The 15,453-nt window shown below is 41.2% G+C and overlaps 1 protein-coding gene across 1 annotated transcript in view; it reads right to left on the reverse strand.

The window, feature by feature from the left end:
• The window catches only part of LOC130179457 (probable G-protein coupled receptor 158), a 60,550-nt gene that overhangs the window by 9,997 nt on the left and 35,100 nt on the right, over positions 1-15,453 (reverse strand). The window contains exons 6-8 of the mRNA XM_056392450.1: positions 12,238-12,347; positions 10,077-10,315; positions 2,420-2,558 (exon numbers count right to left, since the gene is read on the reverse strand). Coding sequence (XP_056248425.1) covers positions 2,420-2,558; positions 10,077-10,315; positions 12,238-12,347 — 488 coding nt within the window. The remainder of the gene's footprint in view (positions 1-2,419; positions 2,559-10,076; positions 10,316-12,237; positions 12,348-15,453) is intronic.

The following is a 15,453-nucleotide window of genomic DNA, read 5'->3' on the forward strand; positions in this document are numbered from 1 at the left end:
ACCTGCCCTTCCTGATTAGTTTGTTTAGCTCAGCATGGTCAGGCTCCTGATTATATGTCTGGCATGTTAAGCGTCAGTCTTATCACTGCTTGAGGTTCTCTTACAGGACAAAGTACATTTGTCACATTGGTTTTTGAAAAGTTTTTATAAATGTTTACAGAACAGAGGAGAAATATATTGTTTTCTATCACCATCAGCAAAACACCAGGGCAAATTATTTCCCACAAACGAATTGTGCCCCATTTCTGTCACCACTACCTCAATTCAGATGTGTGCAGTTTGTCAAAGCTCACAGCAGCGATTTCAGTCTCTTTTAAAGACTTCATGTCATCATTACTGTTATTGTAGCTGTTGTAAATCATAGCTGGTATTGTACCCATGAGCACTGGAACAGGTAATTGCTCCAATTATTGCTGGAGAAGGTGAAACAGTACAGAAAAACTGAAATGGGCTCTAACAAGTATAGCTGCATTTTGGCATCAATTCTCCACAGCCAATCAAAGCCACATACTATGACAGACAGATCAATGCAATTATGTAGGCAGTATTGAGTTAAGAGTATTGTGTACTTTGTGCAAAGTGTGTGCGTGTGAGAGTGAGTTGTGAGTGTGAATTGTTTCCCATCATTCATCAGAGATTCGCCAAGGTGGCTCAGAGGTCGTTGGCCCTTTACTCCTATTAAACACGTTCATATTCATAATTCATTAGACATCCAAGAGCAAAGGGTGTGTGTGTGTGTGTGTGTGTGTGTGTGTGTGTGTGTGTGTGTGTGTGTGTGTGTGTGTGTGTGTGTGTGTGTGTGTGTGTGTGTGTGTGTGTGTGTGTGTGTGTTTTTATCATCCCTTCCCCTCCACAAAAATACACATCACATTCTGCACAAGTCCACCCTTATCTCTAGACCGCAGCAGCAGCAGTCTGACTCTGTCAGCTCCCAAAAAGAAAAACACTCTAATGTTTTATTCCCCAGCCAGCAAGAACAGTTTGATTTATAACACTTTCACACTGATGATGAAGGTGTACCCACTGGACTTTTTGGTTTCTTAACAGATTAAAAGGATGTGATCTTTTCCTTTTTATCCCACTGAGCACAATAGACGTCTGAATAAATGAAAGAAAATTCAATCAGGAACAGTTTTATCGGGAGTGTGACAAATGGGACTTTTTGCCTGAGGCTCCTGGAGGCGCGCCATAAAAATCACCTGACCACTTTTATTTCCACTGCAACAGGACTGACAAAGTATTCTGCGGTTCAGGAGTCCTGTAAAAGTTTGACTATTACTATGCACCATTTTACAATGTAGTTTCCTTTTCAACTCAGATAGTCAAAACCCCATATATTCAACACAGGCACATAAAACCAGCTTGTTTGAGATACAGTGTAAGATCCCAAGAGTCACACAAGAATGCATAGTAAGTGAGTCAGAATTTACTAAATCAAGCGTTGGTTGCTAGGTAACAGACCTAAAAGTTGATAACTGATGTTGGATTGACTATTTAGATTTCCTAACTTGAGTAGGATGGATTAAGATAAGAAAGATAGGATTTCCTGTTAGTTAGGATCTATGTATGTACTCTAAGAAGTAAGAAGTTTCTGTAATACGGCCCCTGAAAACCAAAACAATGAGATAAAAGATGCTAAAAGGCTCTTTTATAGCTAAAGGCACTTAAGAGTGAGATGATACTTATCTGTGACCTCATCACTACGAGTGACTCCTCTCCCATGAATATATATATTTCTTATTAATATTAAAACATTGATTAGTTCAGCTTTAAGGACAGCCCCTTGATTCGGATTCCGGCAAATAAATCAATGAAGCATGATAAGCTTTATTTTACTTGAGAGTGTCTGTTACTAAATTAAAATGACATTTAACATTTAAAATACTGAAGTAGTTTCCCTAATTGAATACAACACTGTAACTAGAGCAGTCTCTCTCCACCTCTGTAGGAGACAGACAGAGAGTTACACGGCACTGAGAGTTTATTCTGGGCTCTGCCACAGTAGATGTATTATGCTGTGTCTCTGCCCAGGGAAGACATTTTTTATTCACCTCCTTTCAACCGGCTTACCCTGCGCTCTGCTGACAGTGTTCATTTCCCTGATGAAGGAGGCGGGTGAACTCTGCCTTTCATCTGACATGTTCAACACTTGTAATGCCCATGCTAACAGGCAAATATCCCTATGATTATGATTAAACAACAGCTTGTGCTGCAAGACGGGGTAAAGTCGTCTAAGCCCCTTGCCATTATTCGTGATGATGTTCATCAAGTCAAAGTGTGATACTTCATTGTTCTCCAATCTTAGCTCTGTTTCATGCCTCTTTTATGCCCCCCCCCCCCCCCCCCCCCCCCGACCCCCAGTGGGCACTTACTGTTCATGCCCACTGATGCTTTTCCCATCCCCATTTTCCTTTCTCACCTGATGATGTGGAAAATGGCCGATATGAGGAGCTCATTGTAGATGGCCACAGCCATGTAACGTGGCTCGTGGAAAGCCGAGGGCACAGTGCGGACGGCGTAGCAGAGGTACACGCCCCACAGCAGGAACAGAAACTCCGCTGGGCAGCAAAAGGAACAAACAACAGAAAAAGGTCACAGAGATAGTTAGATGACATCACTTGATTCGAAAGTTGTTATTGTCTTTAAACTCTTTTTCCTAATTAGTGTTTTAAAGTCTGTATTTCCTGCTCAGAATGGCTACCATTTGTCTTCTGACCGAACAATGCACCAACTCATCGTTAAGCATAATGATTAAAAAATAACTGGCAAAAACACACACTTATTTTCTTTTAAAGTGTTACATGAAAAGATTGAAACTACTTTCTGAGTTAAATACAAAGTTGCATCTCCTTTGTTTCATCCGTATACAACCAGAAATGTAAAAATGCAATTAATCTAGCTGCACAGCTGGCCGCACAGCTGGCCAAAAACTGTCAGGTTTTAGTTTACCACGCTCAAAGAAAGTATTTGGCCTAATATTTAAGATGTATGTATGATTTCTATACATTTGGATTACACATGTGATGCATATTTATCAAACATAAATGAAAAAAGTAAGAATGAGATTTACTCAGTCTGTTTTAAATATATTGCATAAACCTGGTTATTAAGGTTTTTAAACGCACTGGATTTATTGGGACTATGACATTAATCTCATTCTTACTTGTTATGCATTACATTATGTTTGTTAAAACTGTGTAATCCAAATGGATCAAAACCTTATATGCAATGAAAATACATAAATCGCTAAACATAAAAGGCTAAATATTGTTTTGAGTGCAGGTCTGTGGAGAGACGACGACGCCACACCTGGCAAACAGACTTTACGAAAAGACTTTCCACCTGAAAATCAAACTGTATATTTACGTCTCTGCTTGTGTATGGATTAAACAGAAGAGACTTGTGGAGAGCTTTAAAGGTGTGTAGCTGGATGTTTTTATCCTTTGGACAGATCTTAACTGTGCCTTCATGTTTCCAGTCTTCATGCTAAGCTATGCTAATCGCCTCCTGCGTGATACTTAGCAGACAGGCATCAAAGTGGTATCAGTTGTCTCATCTCCATCTCAGGAACAAAAAAGCCCTAAAAAGTATTTCCCAAAATGTTGGGCTTTACCTTTGAGAACTGATTTTCACCTGCACTACTGTTACACTGATATTCACCCCACATTAACACACTAACCCCGCTCTGACACCAGACACCGACAGTGTTGACTCCAATTGTGTAGTTTCAAATTGAGCAGTTCTTAATTTAGCAAGACTTCCCAGTGTTTGAAGTGTTTCCCCGAAGTGAGGCAGCTGCTTCCTCGACTTGCTTGTTGACACATCCGTGCCATCGTCAAATCTCACCAAGGTCACACAGCCCAACGGCAATTTACAGGGAAGTTGTATTCGAAACGGCGGCTGGCTTCACGGTTATCAACACATGTCAGAATCACTACGGTGTGTGTTCACAGCCTGCACATTATCATCTAAATTGTCGGTGGAATTAAATTTTACAGAGCATCAGTTGCAAAAATCAATAGTAATTATTTTGGACGTGATGAAGAGGATTCCTTGATGGATGCTGCATTTCGGAGGTATGAAATTATGGCTCGCAGCAGTCTAAAACATTTTGTAGTTGCTGCTCTCTGGTGTAGAACCAAAAGATGATGCTTCTTTTTTTTTACTGCTGGTAGAAAAAATAATATATTTGCACATAAAACACATTTTTCCTTATCATGTACTGATATGAAAATCCCAAATAAGCATCACAAAGTCAGAGGTTTTCCTCTGATACAATCTACACAAACTTTGTTGTTTTGTTTGCAGACAGCAAATAGCACCAAGAACTGTGCCTTGGACTGTGTTTGGCATATGAGTCCATAAAGTCTTTACAGTGATTACAGACAATTAATATTCATGAATAGGCCTAGTCTATAAATCATCACTAATTACATGGTGCTTAGCCTCTGAATCAGGATGCACGGAGAGCTGGTCGCAAGAAGGAAAGGATAACAATTCCAACTAATGCAGATTAATTGCATATTCAAATTAATTGTTTATTGCTGACATTATCAATATGTTTTTGCATCAGCTCTGTTTTGCTTCACATTGCAGAAGAAAATAGGATGATTTATTCATTTTTTAGATAGACATGTGTTCCTTTGTTGGTATTATGATAAAACAAGCAAAAACGCTGAAAAGCAATTAGATAAATTCTCACAAACACGACGTGCACCGTGACTTGTGCATTGTTAAAAATCCTTCGCAGGGGGCTTCCTGTCCTTCACTGTAGCTTTAACACACGGGTGTGTTCTCACCGGCTGTCACAGTGAGCAGCGGGGCTTCCTCATTTCCCACCTTGTCTGGTGTGCACATGAAAATGCAAACCGACACTCATGTAGAGACGCAGACACACAAACAGAGGGGTTGTTGTGCTCTGTGTGATTAATTCCATTCAAAGCGCTGTGAACCTCAAACACACGCTTCCTCTGAAGATGTTTCTGTTCTTCTGTCCTGTCTTCAGAGTGTCCTCAGCTGTCCTCCCCTCACCACCTCTCTCTTCCTCTCAAGCTCCCCCCCCCCCCCCCCCCTTCTCCTGGGCTGGTGGAAAACTCTCCTTGCATCATTGCCCACATCCCTACAAGCTTCATACTTCACAGTCCCCTCTCTTCTTTTTCTCTGCCACTCCCGTCTCTCTTCCTCTCTGTCTGCCTGTCTATCAGTTTTCAGAGGCAGGCCGAGCATTTCTCAGGGATCCATCCTTTCCCTCTTTCCAAACAGGATTAGTGTCCCCTGCTGTCAGACTGGCTTCAGTGAGGTGCCCATCAATGCCTCCTGCTTCAAGAATCTGTCATCAGGAAGTTACTGTAACGCGCACACACACACACACGCACGCACACACACGGCCGTCTGCGACTTGAGAGATACTTGAAGGATAGTACCTGCAGCTGCAAAGCAATTACTCTTCCTTCTTGTTAGTTGGTCAATGTTATTCATTCTGGGCTTTTAGAGACTGTGCAAAAATATTAGTGAGGGTCAGAAAAGGAGGAGGCAAGGTAATGTTGGCTATATGAGGCAACATATAGCCAACATTACCATTAACAGCTGTTTATGTACCAGTCTAAAAGAAACGTTGCAAGTTCAGCATCAGACTTCATTCCTTTACTCGCCAAGAGTTGTCTCCAACGGTGGAAAGCAACCCTCTTGTTTTGCTTCTATTTCTATCACTTCTTCTCCTCTGCTGAGAGTAAGCATGCTAACCAGCTAGCCCCGGCCCGGTCTAACGGTCTCTTCATTTTTTTTAATTATATTTTTTATTATAACATCTTGTTTTGTAAACACAACAATGGCTGAAGCTCTTGGCTGTCACGGTTTGCCATGGCAGACACTTTTTCTTAGTTTGTTTGGACTTTTGTCACTTCCTCTTTTATTTTTGTAATTGGTTTCCTTGTGTGTCTCAATGTTTTTACTTCCTGTCTTGGTCCTGTTTCTCTGAGTGGTGATTGCCTGCCCCGCCCTAATGTGTTTCACCTGTGTTCAATCACCCTTACCTCCCTTGTGTCTATATAGTCTTTGTGCTCCCCTTTGTCTGTTCATCTATGGTTTTTCTGTGCTCTGTTCATGTTGCCAATTCATGTCTCCTGTTGTCATCCCCTGTGGTTCCTTGTGTTTTGGCCTGCTGTTTAAGTTCTTGTGTAACCCTTGTGCTTCGGTTTCCTTTTATGGTTCACCAGCAGGTTCTTAAGTCAATAAACTTTTTGCACCTCAGTCCCCTGTGTTGGCTGCATTTGGGTCCAGCCTTTCCCGAATCGTGACAACCATGACATTGGCAAGACGGATAAGTGATGCTGACTTTGGCTATGTAGCAACAGCAAAACTTACCAATAGAATGAACAATGAGTTTTTCCTTACTTATAGTGTGTTATATAGATTTTTGTGCATGTAAATGGTCTCCAGAGTCAAAAGGATCAAAGTTTGTGGCACATCTAAAAAAGGGTGACCACATTTAGGTGGTAAGATTCCTTTAATGAGTATCACAATTATTTTCAATCAGAAGTCATATGGTCTTGAGGTGCCCCGCTTATATGGGGGGGGGGGGGGGTGGAACGTTCGTGTTCCTATGAGTTGCTCCGGGGAACGGTTAGGGAGCGCACCTGCAGCTGTTTCCTCAGAGGCAATCCGGAAAGGAAACAAGACGACCTGTGTCCTCATTCCTCTGCTTTACCTGCTTTATACAGGTTAGATATTTGTTATCATGGTCTCCCATCCCTGGGAGCCGTAACATTCACATCAAAGGGAGAAACTCTGTCAGGGTAAAAACTCAATTTTCTCCTTTTGTATGAAACGCCTCGTTGGGGGTCCAGACATTACTTCCTGGTCAATACTGCCCACCTGCAAGCTTGGCACGCCCCCCCCCACACACACAAGGCACAGTACATAACTACTTATGGTGAAGAGTTTTCATTAGTTTTGTAGTCATGTGGAAAAGGCAGCGTTCTTAACCTCCTGCAGAAATCTACTTCATTTTTTCCACGGTTCTCCACTGCTCCAAACATTATAGTGTGAGCGCGCACTTCAAGGAGGACTGCTTCAGAAACCACGCACAGTCAGATGCTTCATTTTCACAGCAGTTATTTCTGTAATTCACACTTGATGTGGCCTCACAGGTGACTAAGCCTCACAGCCTGTCAGTCTGCATTGTTACTGTGGATGTTGACAGCGTTACCACGATCGCGTTGTCAGTTGTTGACATGCTGTACCTAAATTATCCACAGTTTAACTGCTGAGTTTGTTTTTCAGTAACTATGCCCAATAACGTTTAATTCATTCAGATTTACCGGCATTGTAAACCAGCAGGAGGTGAAGAGGTGGAGACTCCCTACCTGTCGACCGTCTGTTCGCTCCTCCATTATTTATATTCCATTAGTCCGGAAGTGTCCACACATAAAAACATCAAAAGGGTTTCTCATAAAAAATATTGCAAGTTATGAATATTGTCATCTGAAGTTTGTTTACACAAGACGTGCGGAACGTGTCGTTGCCATGGTAGTTGACCAATCAGAGCACACTGGGCTCCAGCTCCGGGGGGCCGGACCTTAAAGAGCCCCGAGCTCTAACAGAGCGTTTCAGACAGAGGGTGAAGACAGTACAGTATTAAATGTTCAGCAGAAGAAAACTAATGTCTTTTCAGAACATTAAAGCGTGTAAATCTTTTTTAGTCGACACTGAGAATGAAATGATTAACACTTAAAATGGCCATTAAAGGTCCTCTTTAATGACCTCGCAATTCAAGTCAAAAAGACGGTTCCGCCCCCCTCGCCATCCAAGTAATTTTCATTCAGTCCCTAAAGGATTGATAATACAGCTCAAAACTGGTAACGTTAGGGATACCTCAATAAAAAACTAATTCTTATAGTCTGGTTCACTTACATTTTATGTTTTATGTGCCTGGTTGGAAATATATATAATTTATGATCTATGGATTAATGTGAATCAAAGGATGAGGGTAACTCAAAGAGGTGGGAACAGAATGTAAAAAGTCAGATTGAAATGTGTAAGGAAGCCGAGCAGAGTACGGACACTCAAGGTGAAGCTGCATTAGCAACAATATAAGAAACACACATTCAAAAACATTTCAATAAAGCAGTTAATTTCACTTCAGTTTAGATAAGAAATCCTATAGATTGAGCTTAGATTTGCTTCCATATGTTTTATGACGTTCCATAATTCATTACTCCATTTTATTATGGGATAGATTATTACCTAGTTAAAACTTGATATGCTCATCCTCAGGGAAGTCCTTTGAGACATGCTGGTAAAAGGCTTTATGAATAAATGAGACATTTAAGGATACCGTCTGCCCTCTTGACGTATTCTGCTTTCATGCTGGTGGCAGCCCTACTTAATGTAAGACAAAGGCACGCCATCCTGTTTATTAGAGCCTTCCTTTGTTTCCCTAACTCACAGTGCCATTCATTAAACTGTTTGTGTGGGGAAAGTCAAATCAAACAATGGAAAATATAATCAGAATTCACAACTGCATCTATTTAACAACAAGTTCAGAGCTGAGGTTTTGCAAAATGCTGCTTCAGTGGCAGTGCGCTAAATAAACACATCCCTAAAAGCACATTAATAATAACTTGATAGCGCCTTTCGCGAAAAGATGCAGCTTTAAAGACAAGATTAAAATCAAAGGTCAAAAACTAAATTGAAAATAAACCATAACAATAGATTAAAGTAAGGTTTATAACAGGCAGTCGATAAAGTCTTTTAACCAGCAGCTTGTGTGTTTTGGAGCATTTTATGGGCCGCTTAAAGAGGCAGCTGTTACATCTCCCACAAGACGCGAGTCAAAGCAGAGCAGTTCATCACATTCATACAAGATCAGGACTCCCATGGCCTGTACCTGTTCATTTCTGCCTACCGTGAACAACAACGGAGGCATTGTGCTTAGGACTCACTGGAAAGATGCAGTTTAACGACTCCAGTCTATTTGTGTCCAAACCATCTGCTGTCAGTACCATCACCTCCCGTACAGAGCAGACGAAGACCGCACTGCCCACAATAGATGAGTTGCCAGTGGTGCAATTTCACATTGGACCTCAAATCTGTGAGGTCGGAGAGGGTGTTTTTGCCTCACTGTGCCCATCAGTTTCTGAACGGTAGCAGACTGTTTACTTTTTCAGTACGATACGGGAGCCTCAGGACTTTAAAGTATTAGAACTTACAAACTTATTTTTCAGAGATGCCACCAGTCCCTGTAGGAAAGGTTACAAGATAAATTTCCCAAGAAATATCTGTCAGATGTGCTTTCTTACATTTCTATGCATTTTCATGTAGCCTACTTTAAGAAAAACTGTTGAAAATATTCTGAAAGAAGACATGGGCACTTTTTCCACATCAAGCATGACACAAATTAAACCACAGATTAAACCCCCGTGTGATAAGATTTTTGCTTTTGTTACAGAAAGTGTTTAAAAACCCACGACCAAATGAGCCATATATTCTGTCATTGTGTTTAACAGATGGAATTATAGTGAAAATAAGTTATTCGCCTTTTTTGCAAAAATCTTTCATTGTTTACAACTGTATTTACTTGCCTGTGTTGGCATTGCTGTGTTTGTCAGTAGGTTACTGTGACCTGTAGAGGAATAACGTGAAACCATTGAGGGGAATGTGAACTGTGTCACCAAAAAAATAAAAAATCGAAACCGCCTCATAAAAATATTGCTCCATAGCAGAGCACCTTCAAGTTCCTCTTTAATGAATAAACTCACCCACAGAATACAAGATACCCTTCGAAGCAGGAATGAGTAGATTTCAAGCATTTACAACTAAAATGTTCCACTACTGTTACCAAACAATTTTTCCCTCTCACCCTGCCTGCAGCTTTTTCCAAAAGTAAAGTTTCTAAACTAAATTTAATCTTAAGCTTTACCCAAGAGGCTTAGACCCAAGCTGCCCAAAAGCTCCTTATAGTTTAAGTGGTAAGTGGCACCAGAATTTCCTCATTCTGGATGATTTCTTGTCCTGTAGACATTAATACACAGTGACCACACACACACACACACACACACACACACACACACACTTACCGACAGCCATCATGTAGTCCCATCGGTCCAGCAGACACATGCTGAACTGTAGTCCCTCTGGGGTGAGGCCTACAGCGATCAGGGCCCGACTCAGCTCAGGGTTCTGGCACACGGCGGACGTCCAGGCCACCAGGAACCACAGCACCACCAGCAGAATTACCCCCAGCAGCCGCACGACACGCCAGCTGGTCATGTAAGGCGTCCTCTGGGCCGTGCGGGACAGGAACACCTTTAACACCCTGGGAGACACGACCACTTGAATTTAAAGGTGCGAGGGAGACAAGCTGCTGTTATTTCAATCCAGTCATGAGCGTTAAGTGTGATTGGTTTAATTCATGGTGTAACATCTCTTGTGCTGCAGGGAGAACTGAAAGGAAATTTAACCACTTGGATTTTTCTCATGGGTGTACAGAGATGATTGTTAACATTATATTTCAGGCAAAATAGTTATAAACCTAAAAGCTAGCACTATTCATGGTGGGCATTTTTCAAATTGTGGACAGATAGGTCTCTAGGAACAGTGCTCGACTCTCAGCTTAAGTTTGATGGAACAGACAATTCACTTATGGAGGAAGCTTAACTCCTTTCATGTGTGTCATAGCATTTTATGTCATTTCTTATCAATCGTTCATTGAAAGTATTTGAATTTTTCTCGTTTATTTGCTGGTTTAATGCGTTGTGCGTAAAGGAAAAGAATAGCCTAAATGGTACTGTGAATGTTTGCTCAAGGATAATTGGATTCCAGCAAATAGACTTGTCCTCCCTTTGGGAGAAACAGGAGGCCAGAAAGCAAAAGGCATTATCAGCCAATCGGACCATGTTCTGTCCAGTGGATTTACTGTAACGCCCTCAGGACGATGCCATGAGAACAAACTGCTTCTCCAAGTCCTTCATAGCTTCTGCTATCAGGCCACTAAACACAGAGAGTCGTCATCGTACGTAAATGACTTACATTTTTGTATTTCTACTATTTTTTTATCTATATCATTATCATTATTATTTATTTATTTTACTTACTGTTGCTCGTTGTTCCCTTGTATTGATCCATATATGTGAATTTTGAAGTTGCGTGTATTGACTGAGTAAGCTGACAAGGAATTGCCCGTCTTAGGGAAGTAGTCTGAATCTGAATCTGAATCTGAATGTTAGACAAAATGCATGCAGAGGCAGTTTAGTTATAAGTTGCACAGTGTTTATAGTCTTCACGGCGTGCACACAGGACAGCAGTGACTCTATGAAGGGAATTAAAGATGCAGCCCATCAGCCAGAACAATTGAAGCGGCATAAAGTGATCTGATACTGGAGAGGTGGAGCTCTATGTGGAGAAAGCTGCCATGTGCTCCAGACATACAGAAAAGTCAGCTCTGTTTGCTCTGCTCATCTGCCATCTCTTGACCAGACTGTGACAAATCTATCTCATCTCTGATATATTCAGTGGGACCGGGCTGTAAGAGCTCGCCCATGGGGCACACTTCACACCCAGCGAGCTCGGAAGAAAATCAAATTGGTAATTTTGCCAAGGGAACACTTTGGCCGGCCTTTGACCTCCTTCTCTCATCTCTTGCAACACTTGCTCGGAGCTGAAGAGCAGGAAGTGAGCGTGTGTGTGTGTGTGTGCGTGTGTGTGTGTGTGTGCTTGCGTCTGATTAGATACTTCAGTAGGCAGACGCTGATAGACTGAACCTGATGTGAAATTCAAATGTGCTTATTGGCAAGACTCTGTGCATATGTGTGTGTGCGCACAAGAGAGAGGGAACTGAATTATTGAGACTGAGAAAGGCTAATTCATAGGGCAAGTTAATATGAGGAGAGGAGATAGGAAAGAGGAGAAGGGAAGAGATGGCTGGAGCCAATCCCAGCTGCCGTTGCACGAGGGCGGGGCACCCCATGGACAGGTCATCAGTCTGATACATGTACAGGCATGTGTTTGGACTGTGGGAGGAAGTCAGAGTACCTGGACGAACATGTAAGTCCTTCATCCTCCACTGCACCACTGTGCTGCCATGTTTTAACCTTTCTGCTTTCACTTTAGTTTTCTTTATTAGAGAGAGGAATCATTCAGAGGAAGGTCAAACAACGAGCAGAAAACATCAGTGTCACTCAGGAGGATTACTGCTGTTTTGCTTCCAGCGCTTTTAGTGTTAGTTTCAGTTTCCCGTACCTGTATAGTTTGAGGATGACGGTGCCGTACATGATGGCGAAACCCAGGAGGCGAACCCACCTCAGGAGGATGCATCGAAACACACTGGGGTGGAAGTAGAGGATCATCACCTGCAGGGAGGTACAGCAGAGTTACAACACACACTCCGGGACACATTGACCATGTTATACTTTGTTTTCTTGTCAGCGATGAATCACTCACATCCGCTGTTGTCATATTTCTCTCATATTCACAGAGAAGGAATCGGAAATGAAAATGATGTAAGTCTACAGCCTGTGATAAACCGGAGCTGGAGGCAGATTTGGCCACGCAGATATCTCACACCTCCACAGCTCCCGCTGACATCTCTTATCTGTATGTTGTTCATATGTCAGCTGCCAGAACACATTAGAAATGAGAGTTTGAAGGGTTATTTTCTATATGTCTCGGGTAATGTTTACCAACCTTGTTTTCCATATGCATGTATACGTGTGACTAAATCTGAGTACGTGTGTATTTGCATGTTGATTTGTGCTTCTCCACACATGCACATGGACGTGCGGTGTTTCTGAGCACATGTGCAGATGAGGTTTCTGACACGCTGCCTGATCTGCAATAGAACAGACAATGTGCCGGTGGCTGATAAAATGTCAGCCTATCATTTTCTGCTTGGTGTGAGATTTATTTGCACGTAGTACCGTTGAAGACGAGGCTGTGACAGAGACTGAGGAGAAGAGCTGTAAAGATCAGAGTTTCCATTTGCACGTCGGTTGCAGCCGTGTTTCATTTCATCAGTGTGTATCTCAGCGGGACGCCACACGTCAAATCTCCAGTGGCCTTCAGTGAAGGTGAAGATCGAGCGCAGTGACTCTGCTCGTTTCCACTGGAGCAAAGAGTAACTGCTTCATTCATTCGCCTGGTGGACACACATCTCCATGCTGTTATTCTGTTAAGTACTCAAGTCTTAACTCTGATGATTGCGGCCTGTTGAAAGCCTCATTTAAGTCGCTTGAATGTCGTGCATTCACCTGCTGAATGATGAATATGATAAAACAGATGTATAATGTAAGAGGTGCACTGGTCATAATCAGAACTTTTATTCAAAAACATGCTCATACAGAAGTGTAATAAATACAGATATATCTCTCTACATAAAGAGTGACCTATATAGTCACACATGAGGGTATATGTTCTTATCACATATATGGACATATGATGATATAAGTTTATAACATATATGAAATACTAATTTGTATATGTATGATGTGATCTATATCTATATGATGATATATAACATGTTGCAACTATATGTGTATATATATATATATATATATATATATATACAACAACATAAATTAAAAATTATGTGTGGTTATATATGTTTGTATTGAGAATACTTAATATAACATCAACATATATTGATGGGCTGTGGGACGGATAGATATTTATGTATCTCTAATATAAACATACATACATATTTTTATGGGCTTGATATGAAACAGTGTAAATTTCTGATATGTTTCATATATAATTTATATGTTTTTCTTTTAAATGTACATTTATTTCATATATGGAAATTCAATACACTGTATATTACATTGTGTATGGGCAAACATATAAAAAAAAGGAGGGTTACGGCTTTAAAAGAAGTGGCAGGAGTAGCATCAGTCACTGTCTTTACCACGCCTTGTCCGCAGTATTTGAGAGTTTTGGCCACTAGGGGGCAGCGCATCAAGCTGTGAACACAACTTTGACATATTGTCTCCTCATAAAGTTAAAATGACGTTTTTACAACAATATGACTGGCTCGTTTTAGGCACCAAAATGACTTGGTTGGGTTTAAGTAAAGATTGTGGTTTGGGTTGAAATAAGTACTTGGTGATGGTTAGAGGAAATTCGTCGCCATGGTTACATTGTTACAGTGGTTACGGTGATGAAATCCAAAGACCTCGGTTTGTTCAAAAATACATTTCAAAGTTTATCTGAAGTGAGTATGAAGCCTGAGTTAGACCGGCCGAATGGTTATATTCTCACGTTTCCGTCTTTTCAGTATGAAATGTTCTTTTCCTGCCTCATGGACAGAGTTTCCTCTCTGAAAAGAAGGACCTTGGTACCAGACGACTGCAACTTTGGAAACTTGATTTGACTAACTCAGACTGCTGAAATCTCATATTTACTTCGGCTGAACTTCTGAATGATGAATTTGAGCTTCATCCCTGCTCATATTCTTTGAAACTGATTTAGAATTTGGATCTCTCTGCAGCCAGTGTGGACAGAAGGAACAATCTTTCAATGCACATTTCGACCTGTAATATGAAAATATAAAAATGCAAATCTATCCTTTCACATTACAACGAAGAGGGCAAACATTCATTTTATCTACACCTGTGGTTACTTTTGTGCTACGGTGAATTGTGAAAACACAGCATTATTTGCACAGCATAATTCACAGATACAGTAAATCATGATTACATAACTACAGGTGCATATGATGAGGGGTGAATTACTGGATAGACGGATGCCTGTACTATACATCACAATGAACAGTGTCCAGCTGTGGGTGGATGTTACAGTTAGTTACAGATGTAGTATAAGTGCATCCCTGAGAAGAACAGCTCGTGATTCATCTGTACTCTTACGATGCCTTGGCATTCAAGAGGCAGCAGCTCTCCAGCGTAATTAAGCTTGAGAAACAGCAGCACCTGCAACCTCTTTTCCCGAAGAAAAGAGGCAGAACATCTGTGGCAAACTCAAGTAAACTCTCAGCCAACCCTGAGGCTGCAGGAGTCTGGCTGTGCCATGTGTTAAAAGAATAAAAGTGTTCACTTTTATAGAAAAAAAATCAAAACCGACTGATGATATGACAAAAAAATATAAAATCTGACAACTTCTCATACAGATATTCAGAGAGTTATGAGTGAAATTGAGTCTCCAGACGACACATAGAGAAAAAAACATCACAGTGAGCCACTAGAGCTTGTTACTCGCTTTTTTTATCATTCCTATCCTGCCACATGTTCTATAATCTACTACAGTCTCAAAACCAGCTAAATGTCTTTCAGCCACTCTGCCAAACACGTATCTCAGTTCACAATTAAACTGTTAATAATATCTGGATTCTCAGCCTTCAGCCTGTCTTCTCTCAGCCCAGCAGCTCTGGTGCTCAGACGTCTCTCTCACCTCCTGATTAAGAATGTGACACACAGAGTCAAAGCACCGAGCGCAGCAGCAACAACA

Source organism: Seriola aureovittata, chromosome 12 (assembly GCF_021018895.1).
Source record: "Seriola aureovittata isolate HTS-2021-v1 ecotype China chromosome 12, ASM2101889v1, whole genome shotgun sequence".
Classification (NCBI taxonomy): domain Eukaryota; kingdom Metazoa; phylum Chordata; class Actinopteri; order Carangiformes; family Carangidae; genus Seriola; species Seriola aureovittata.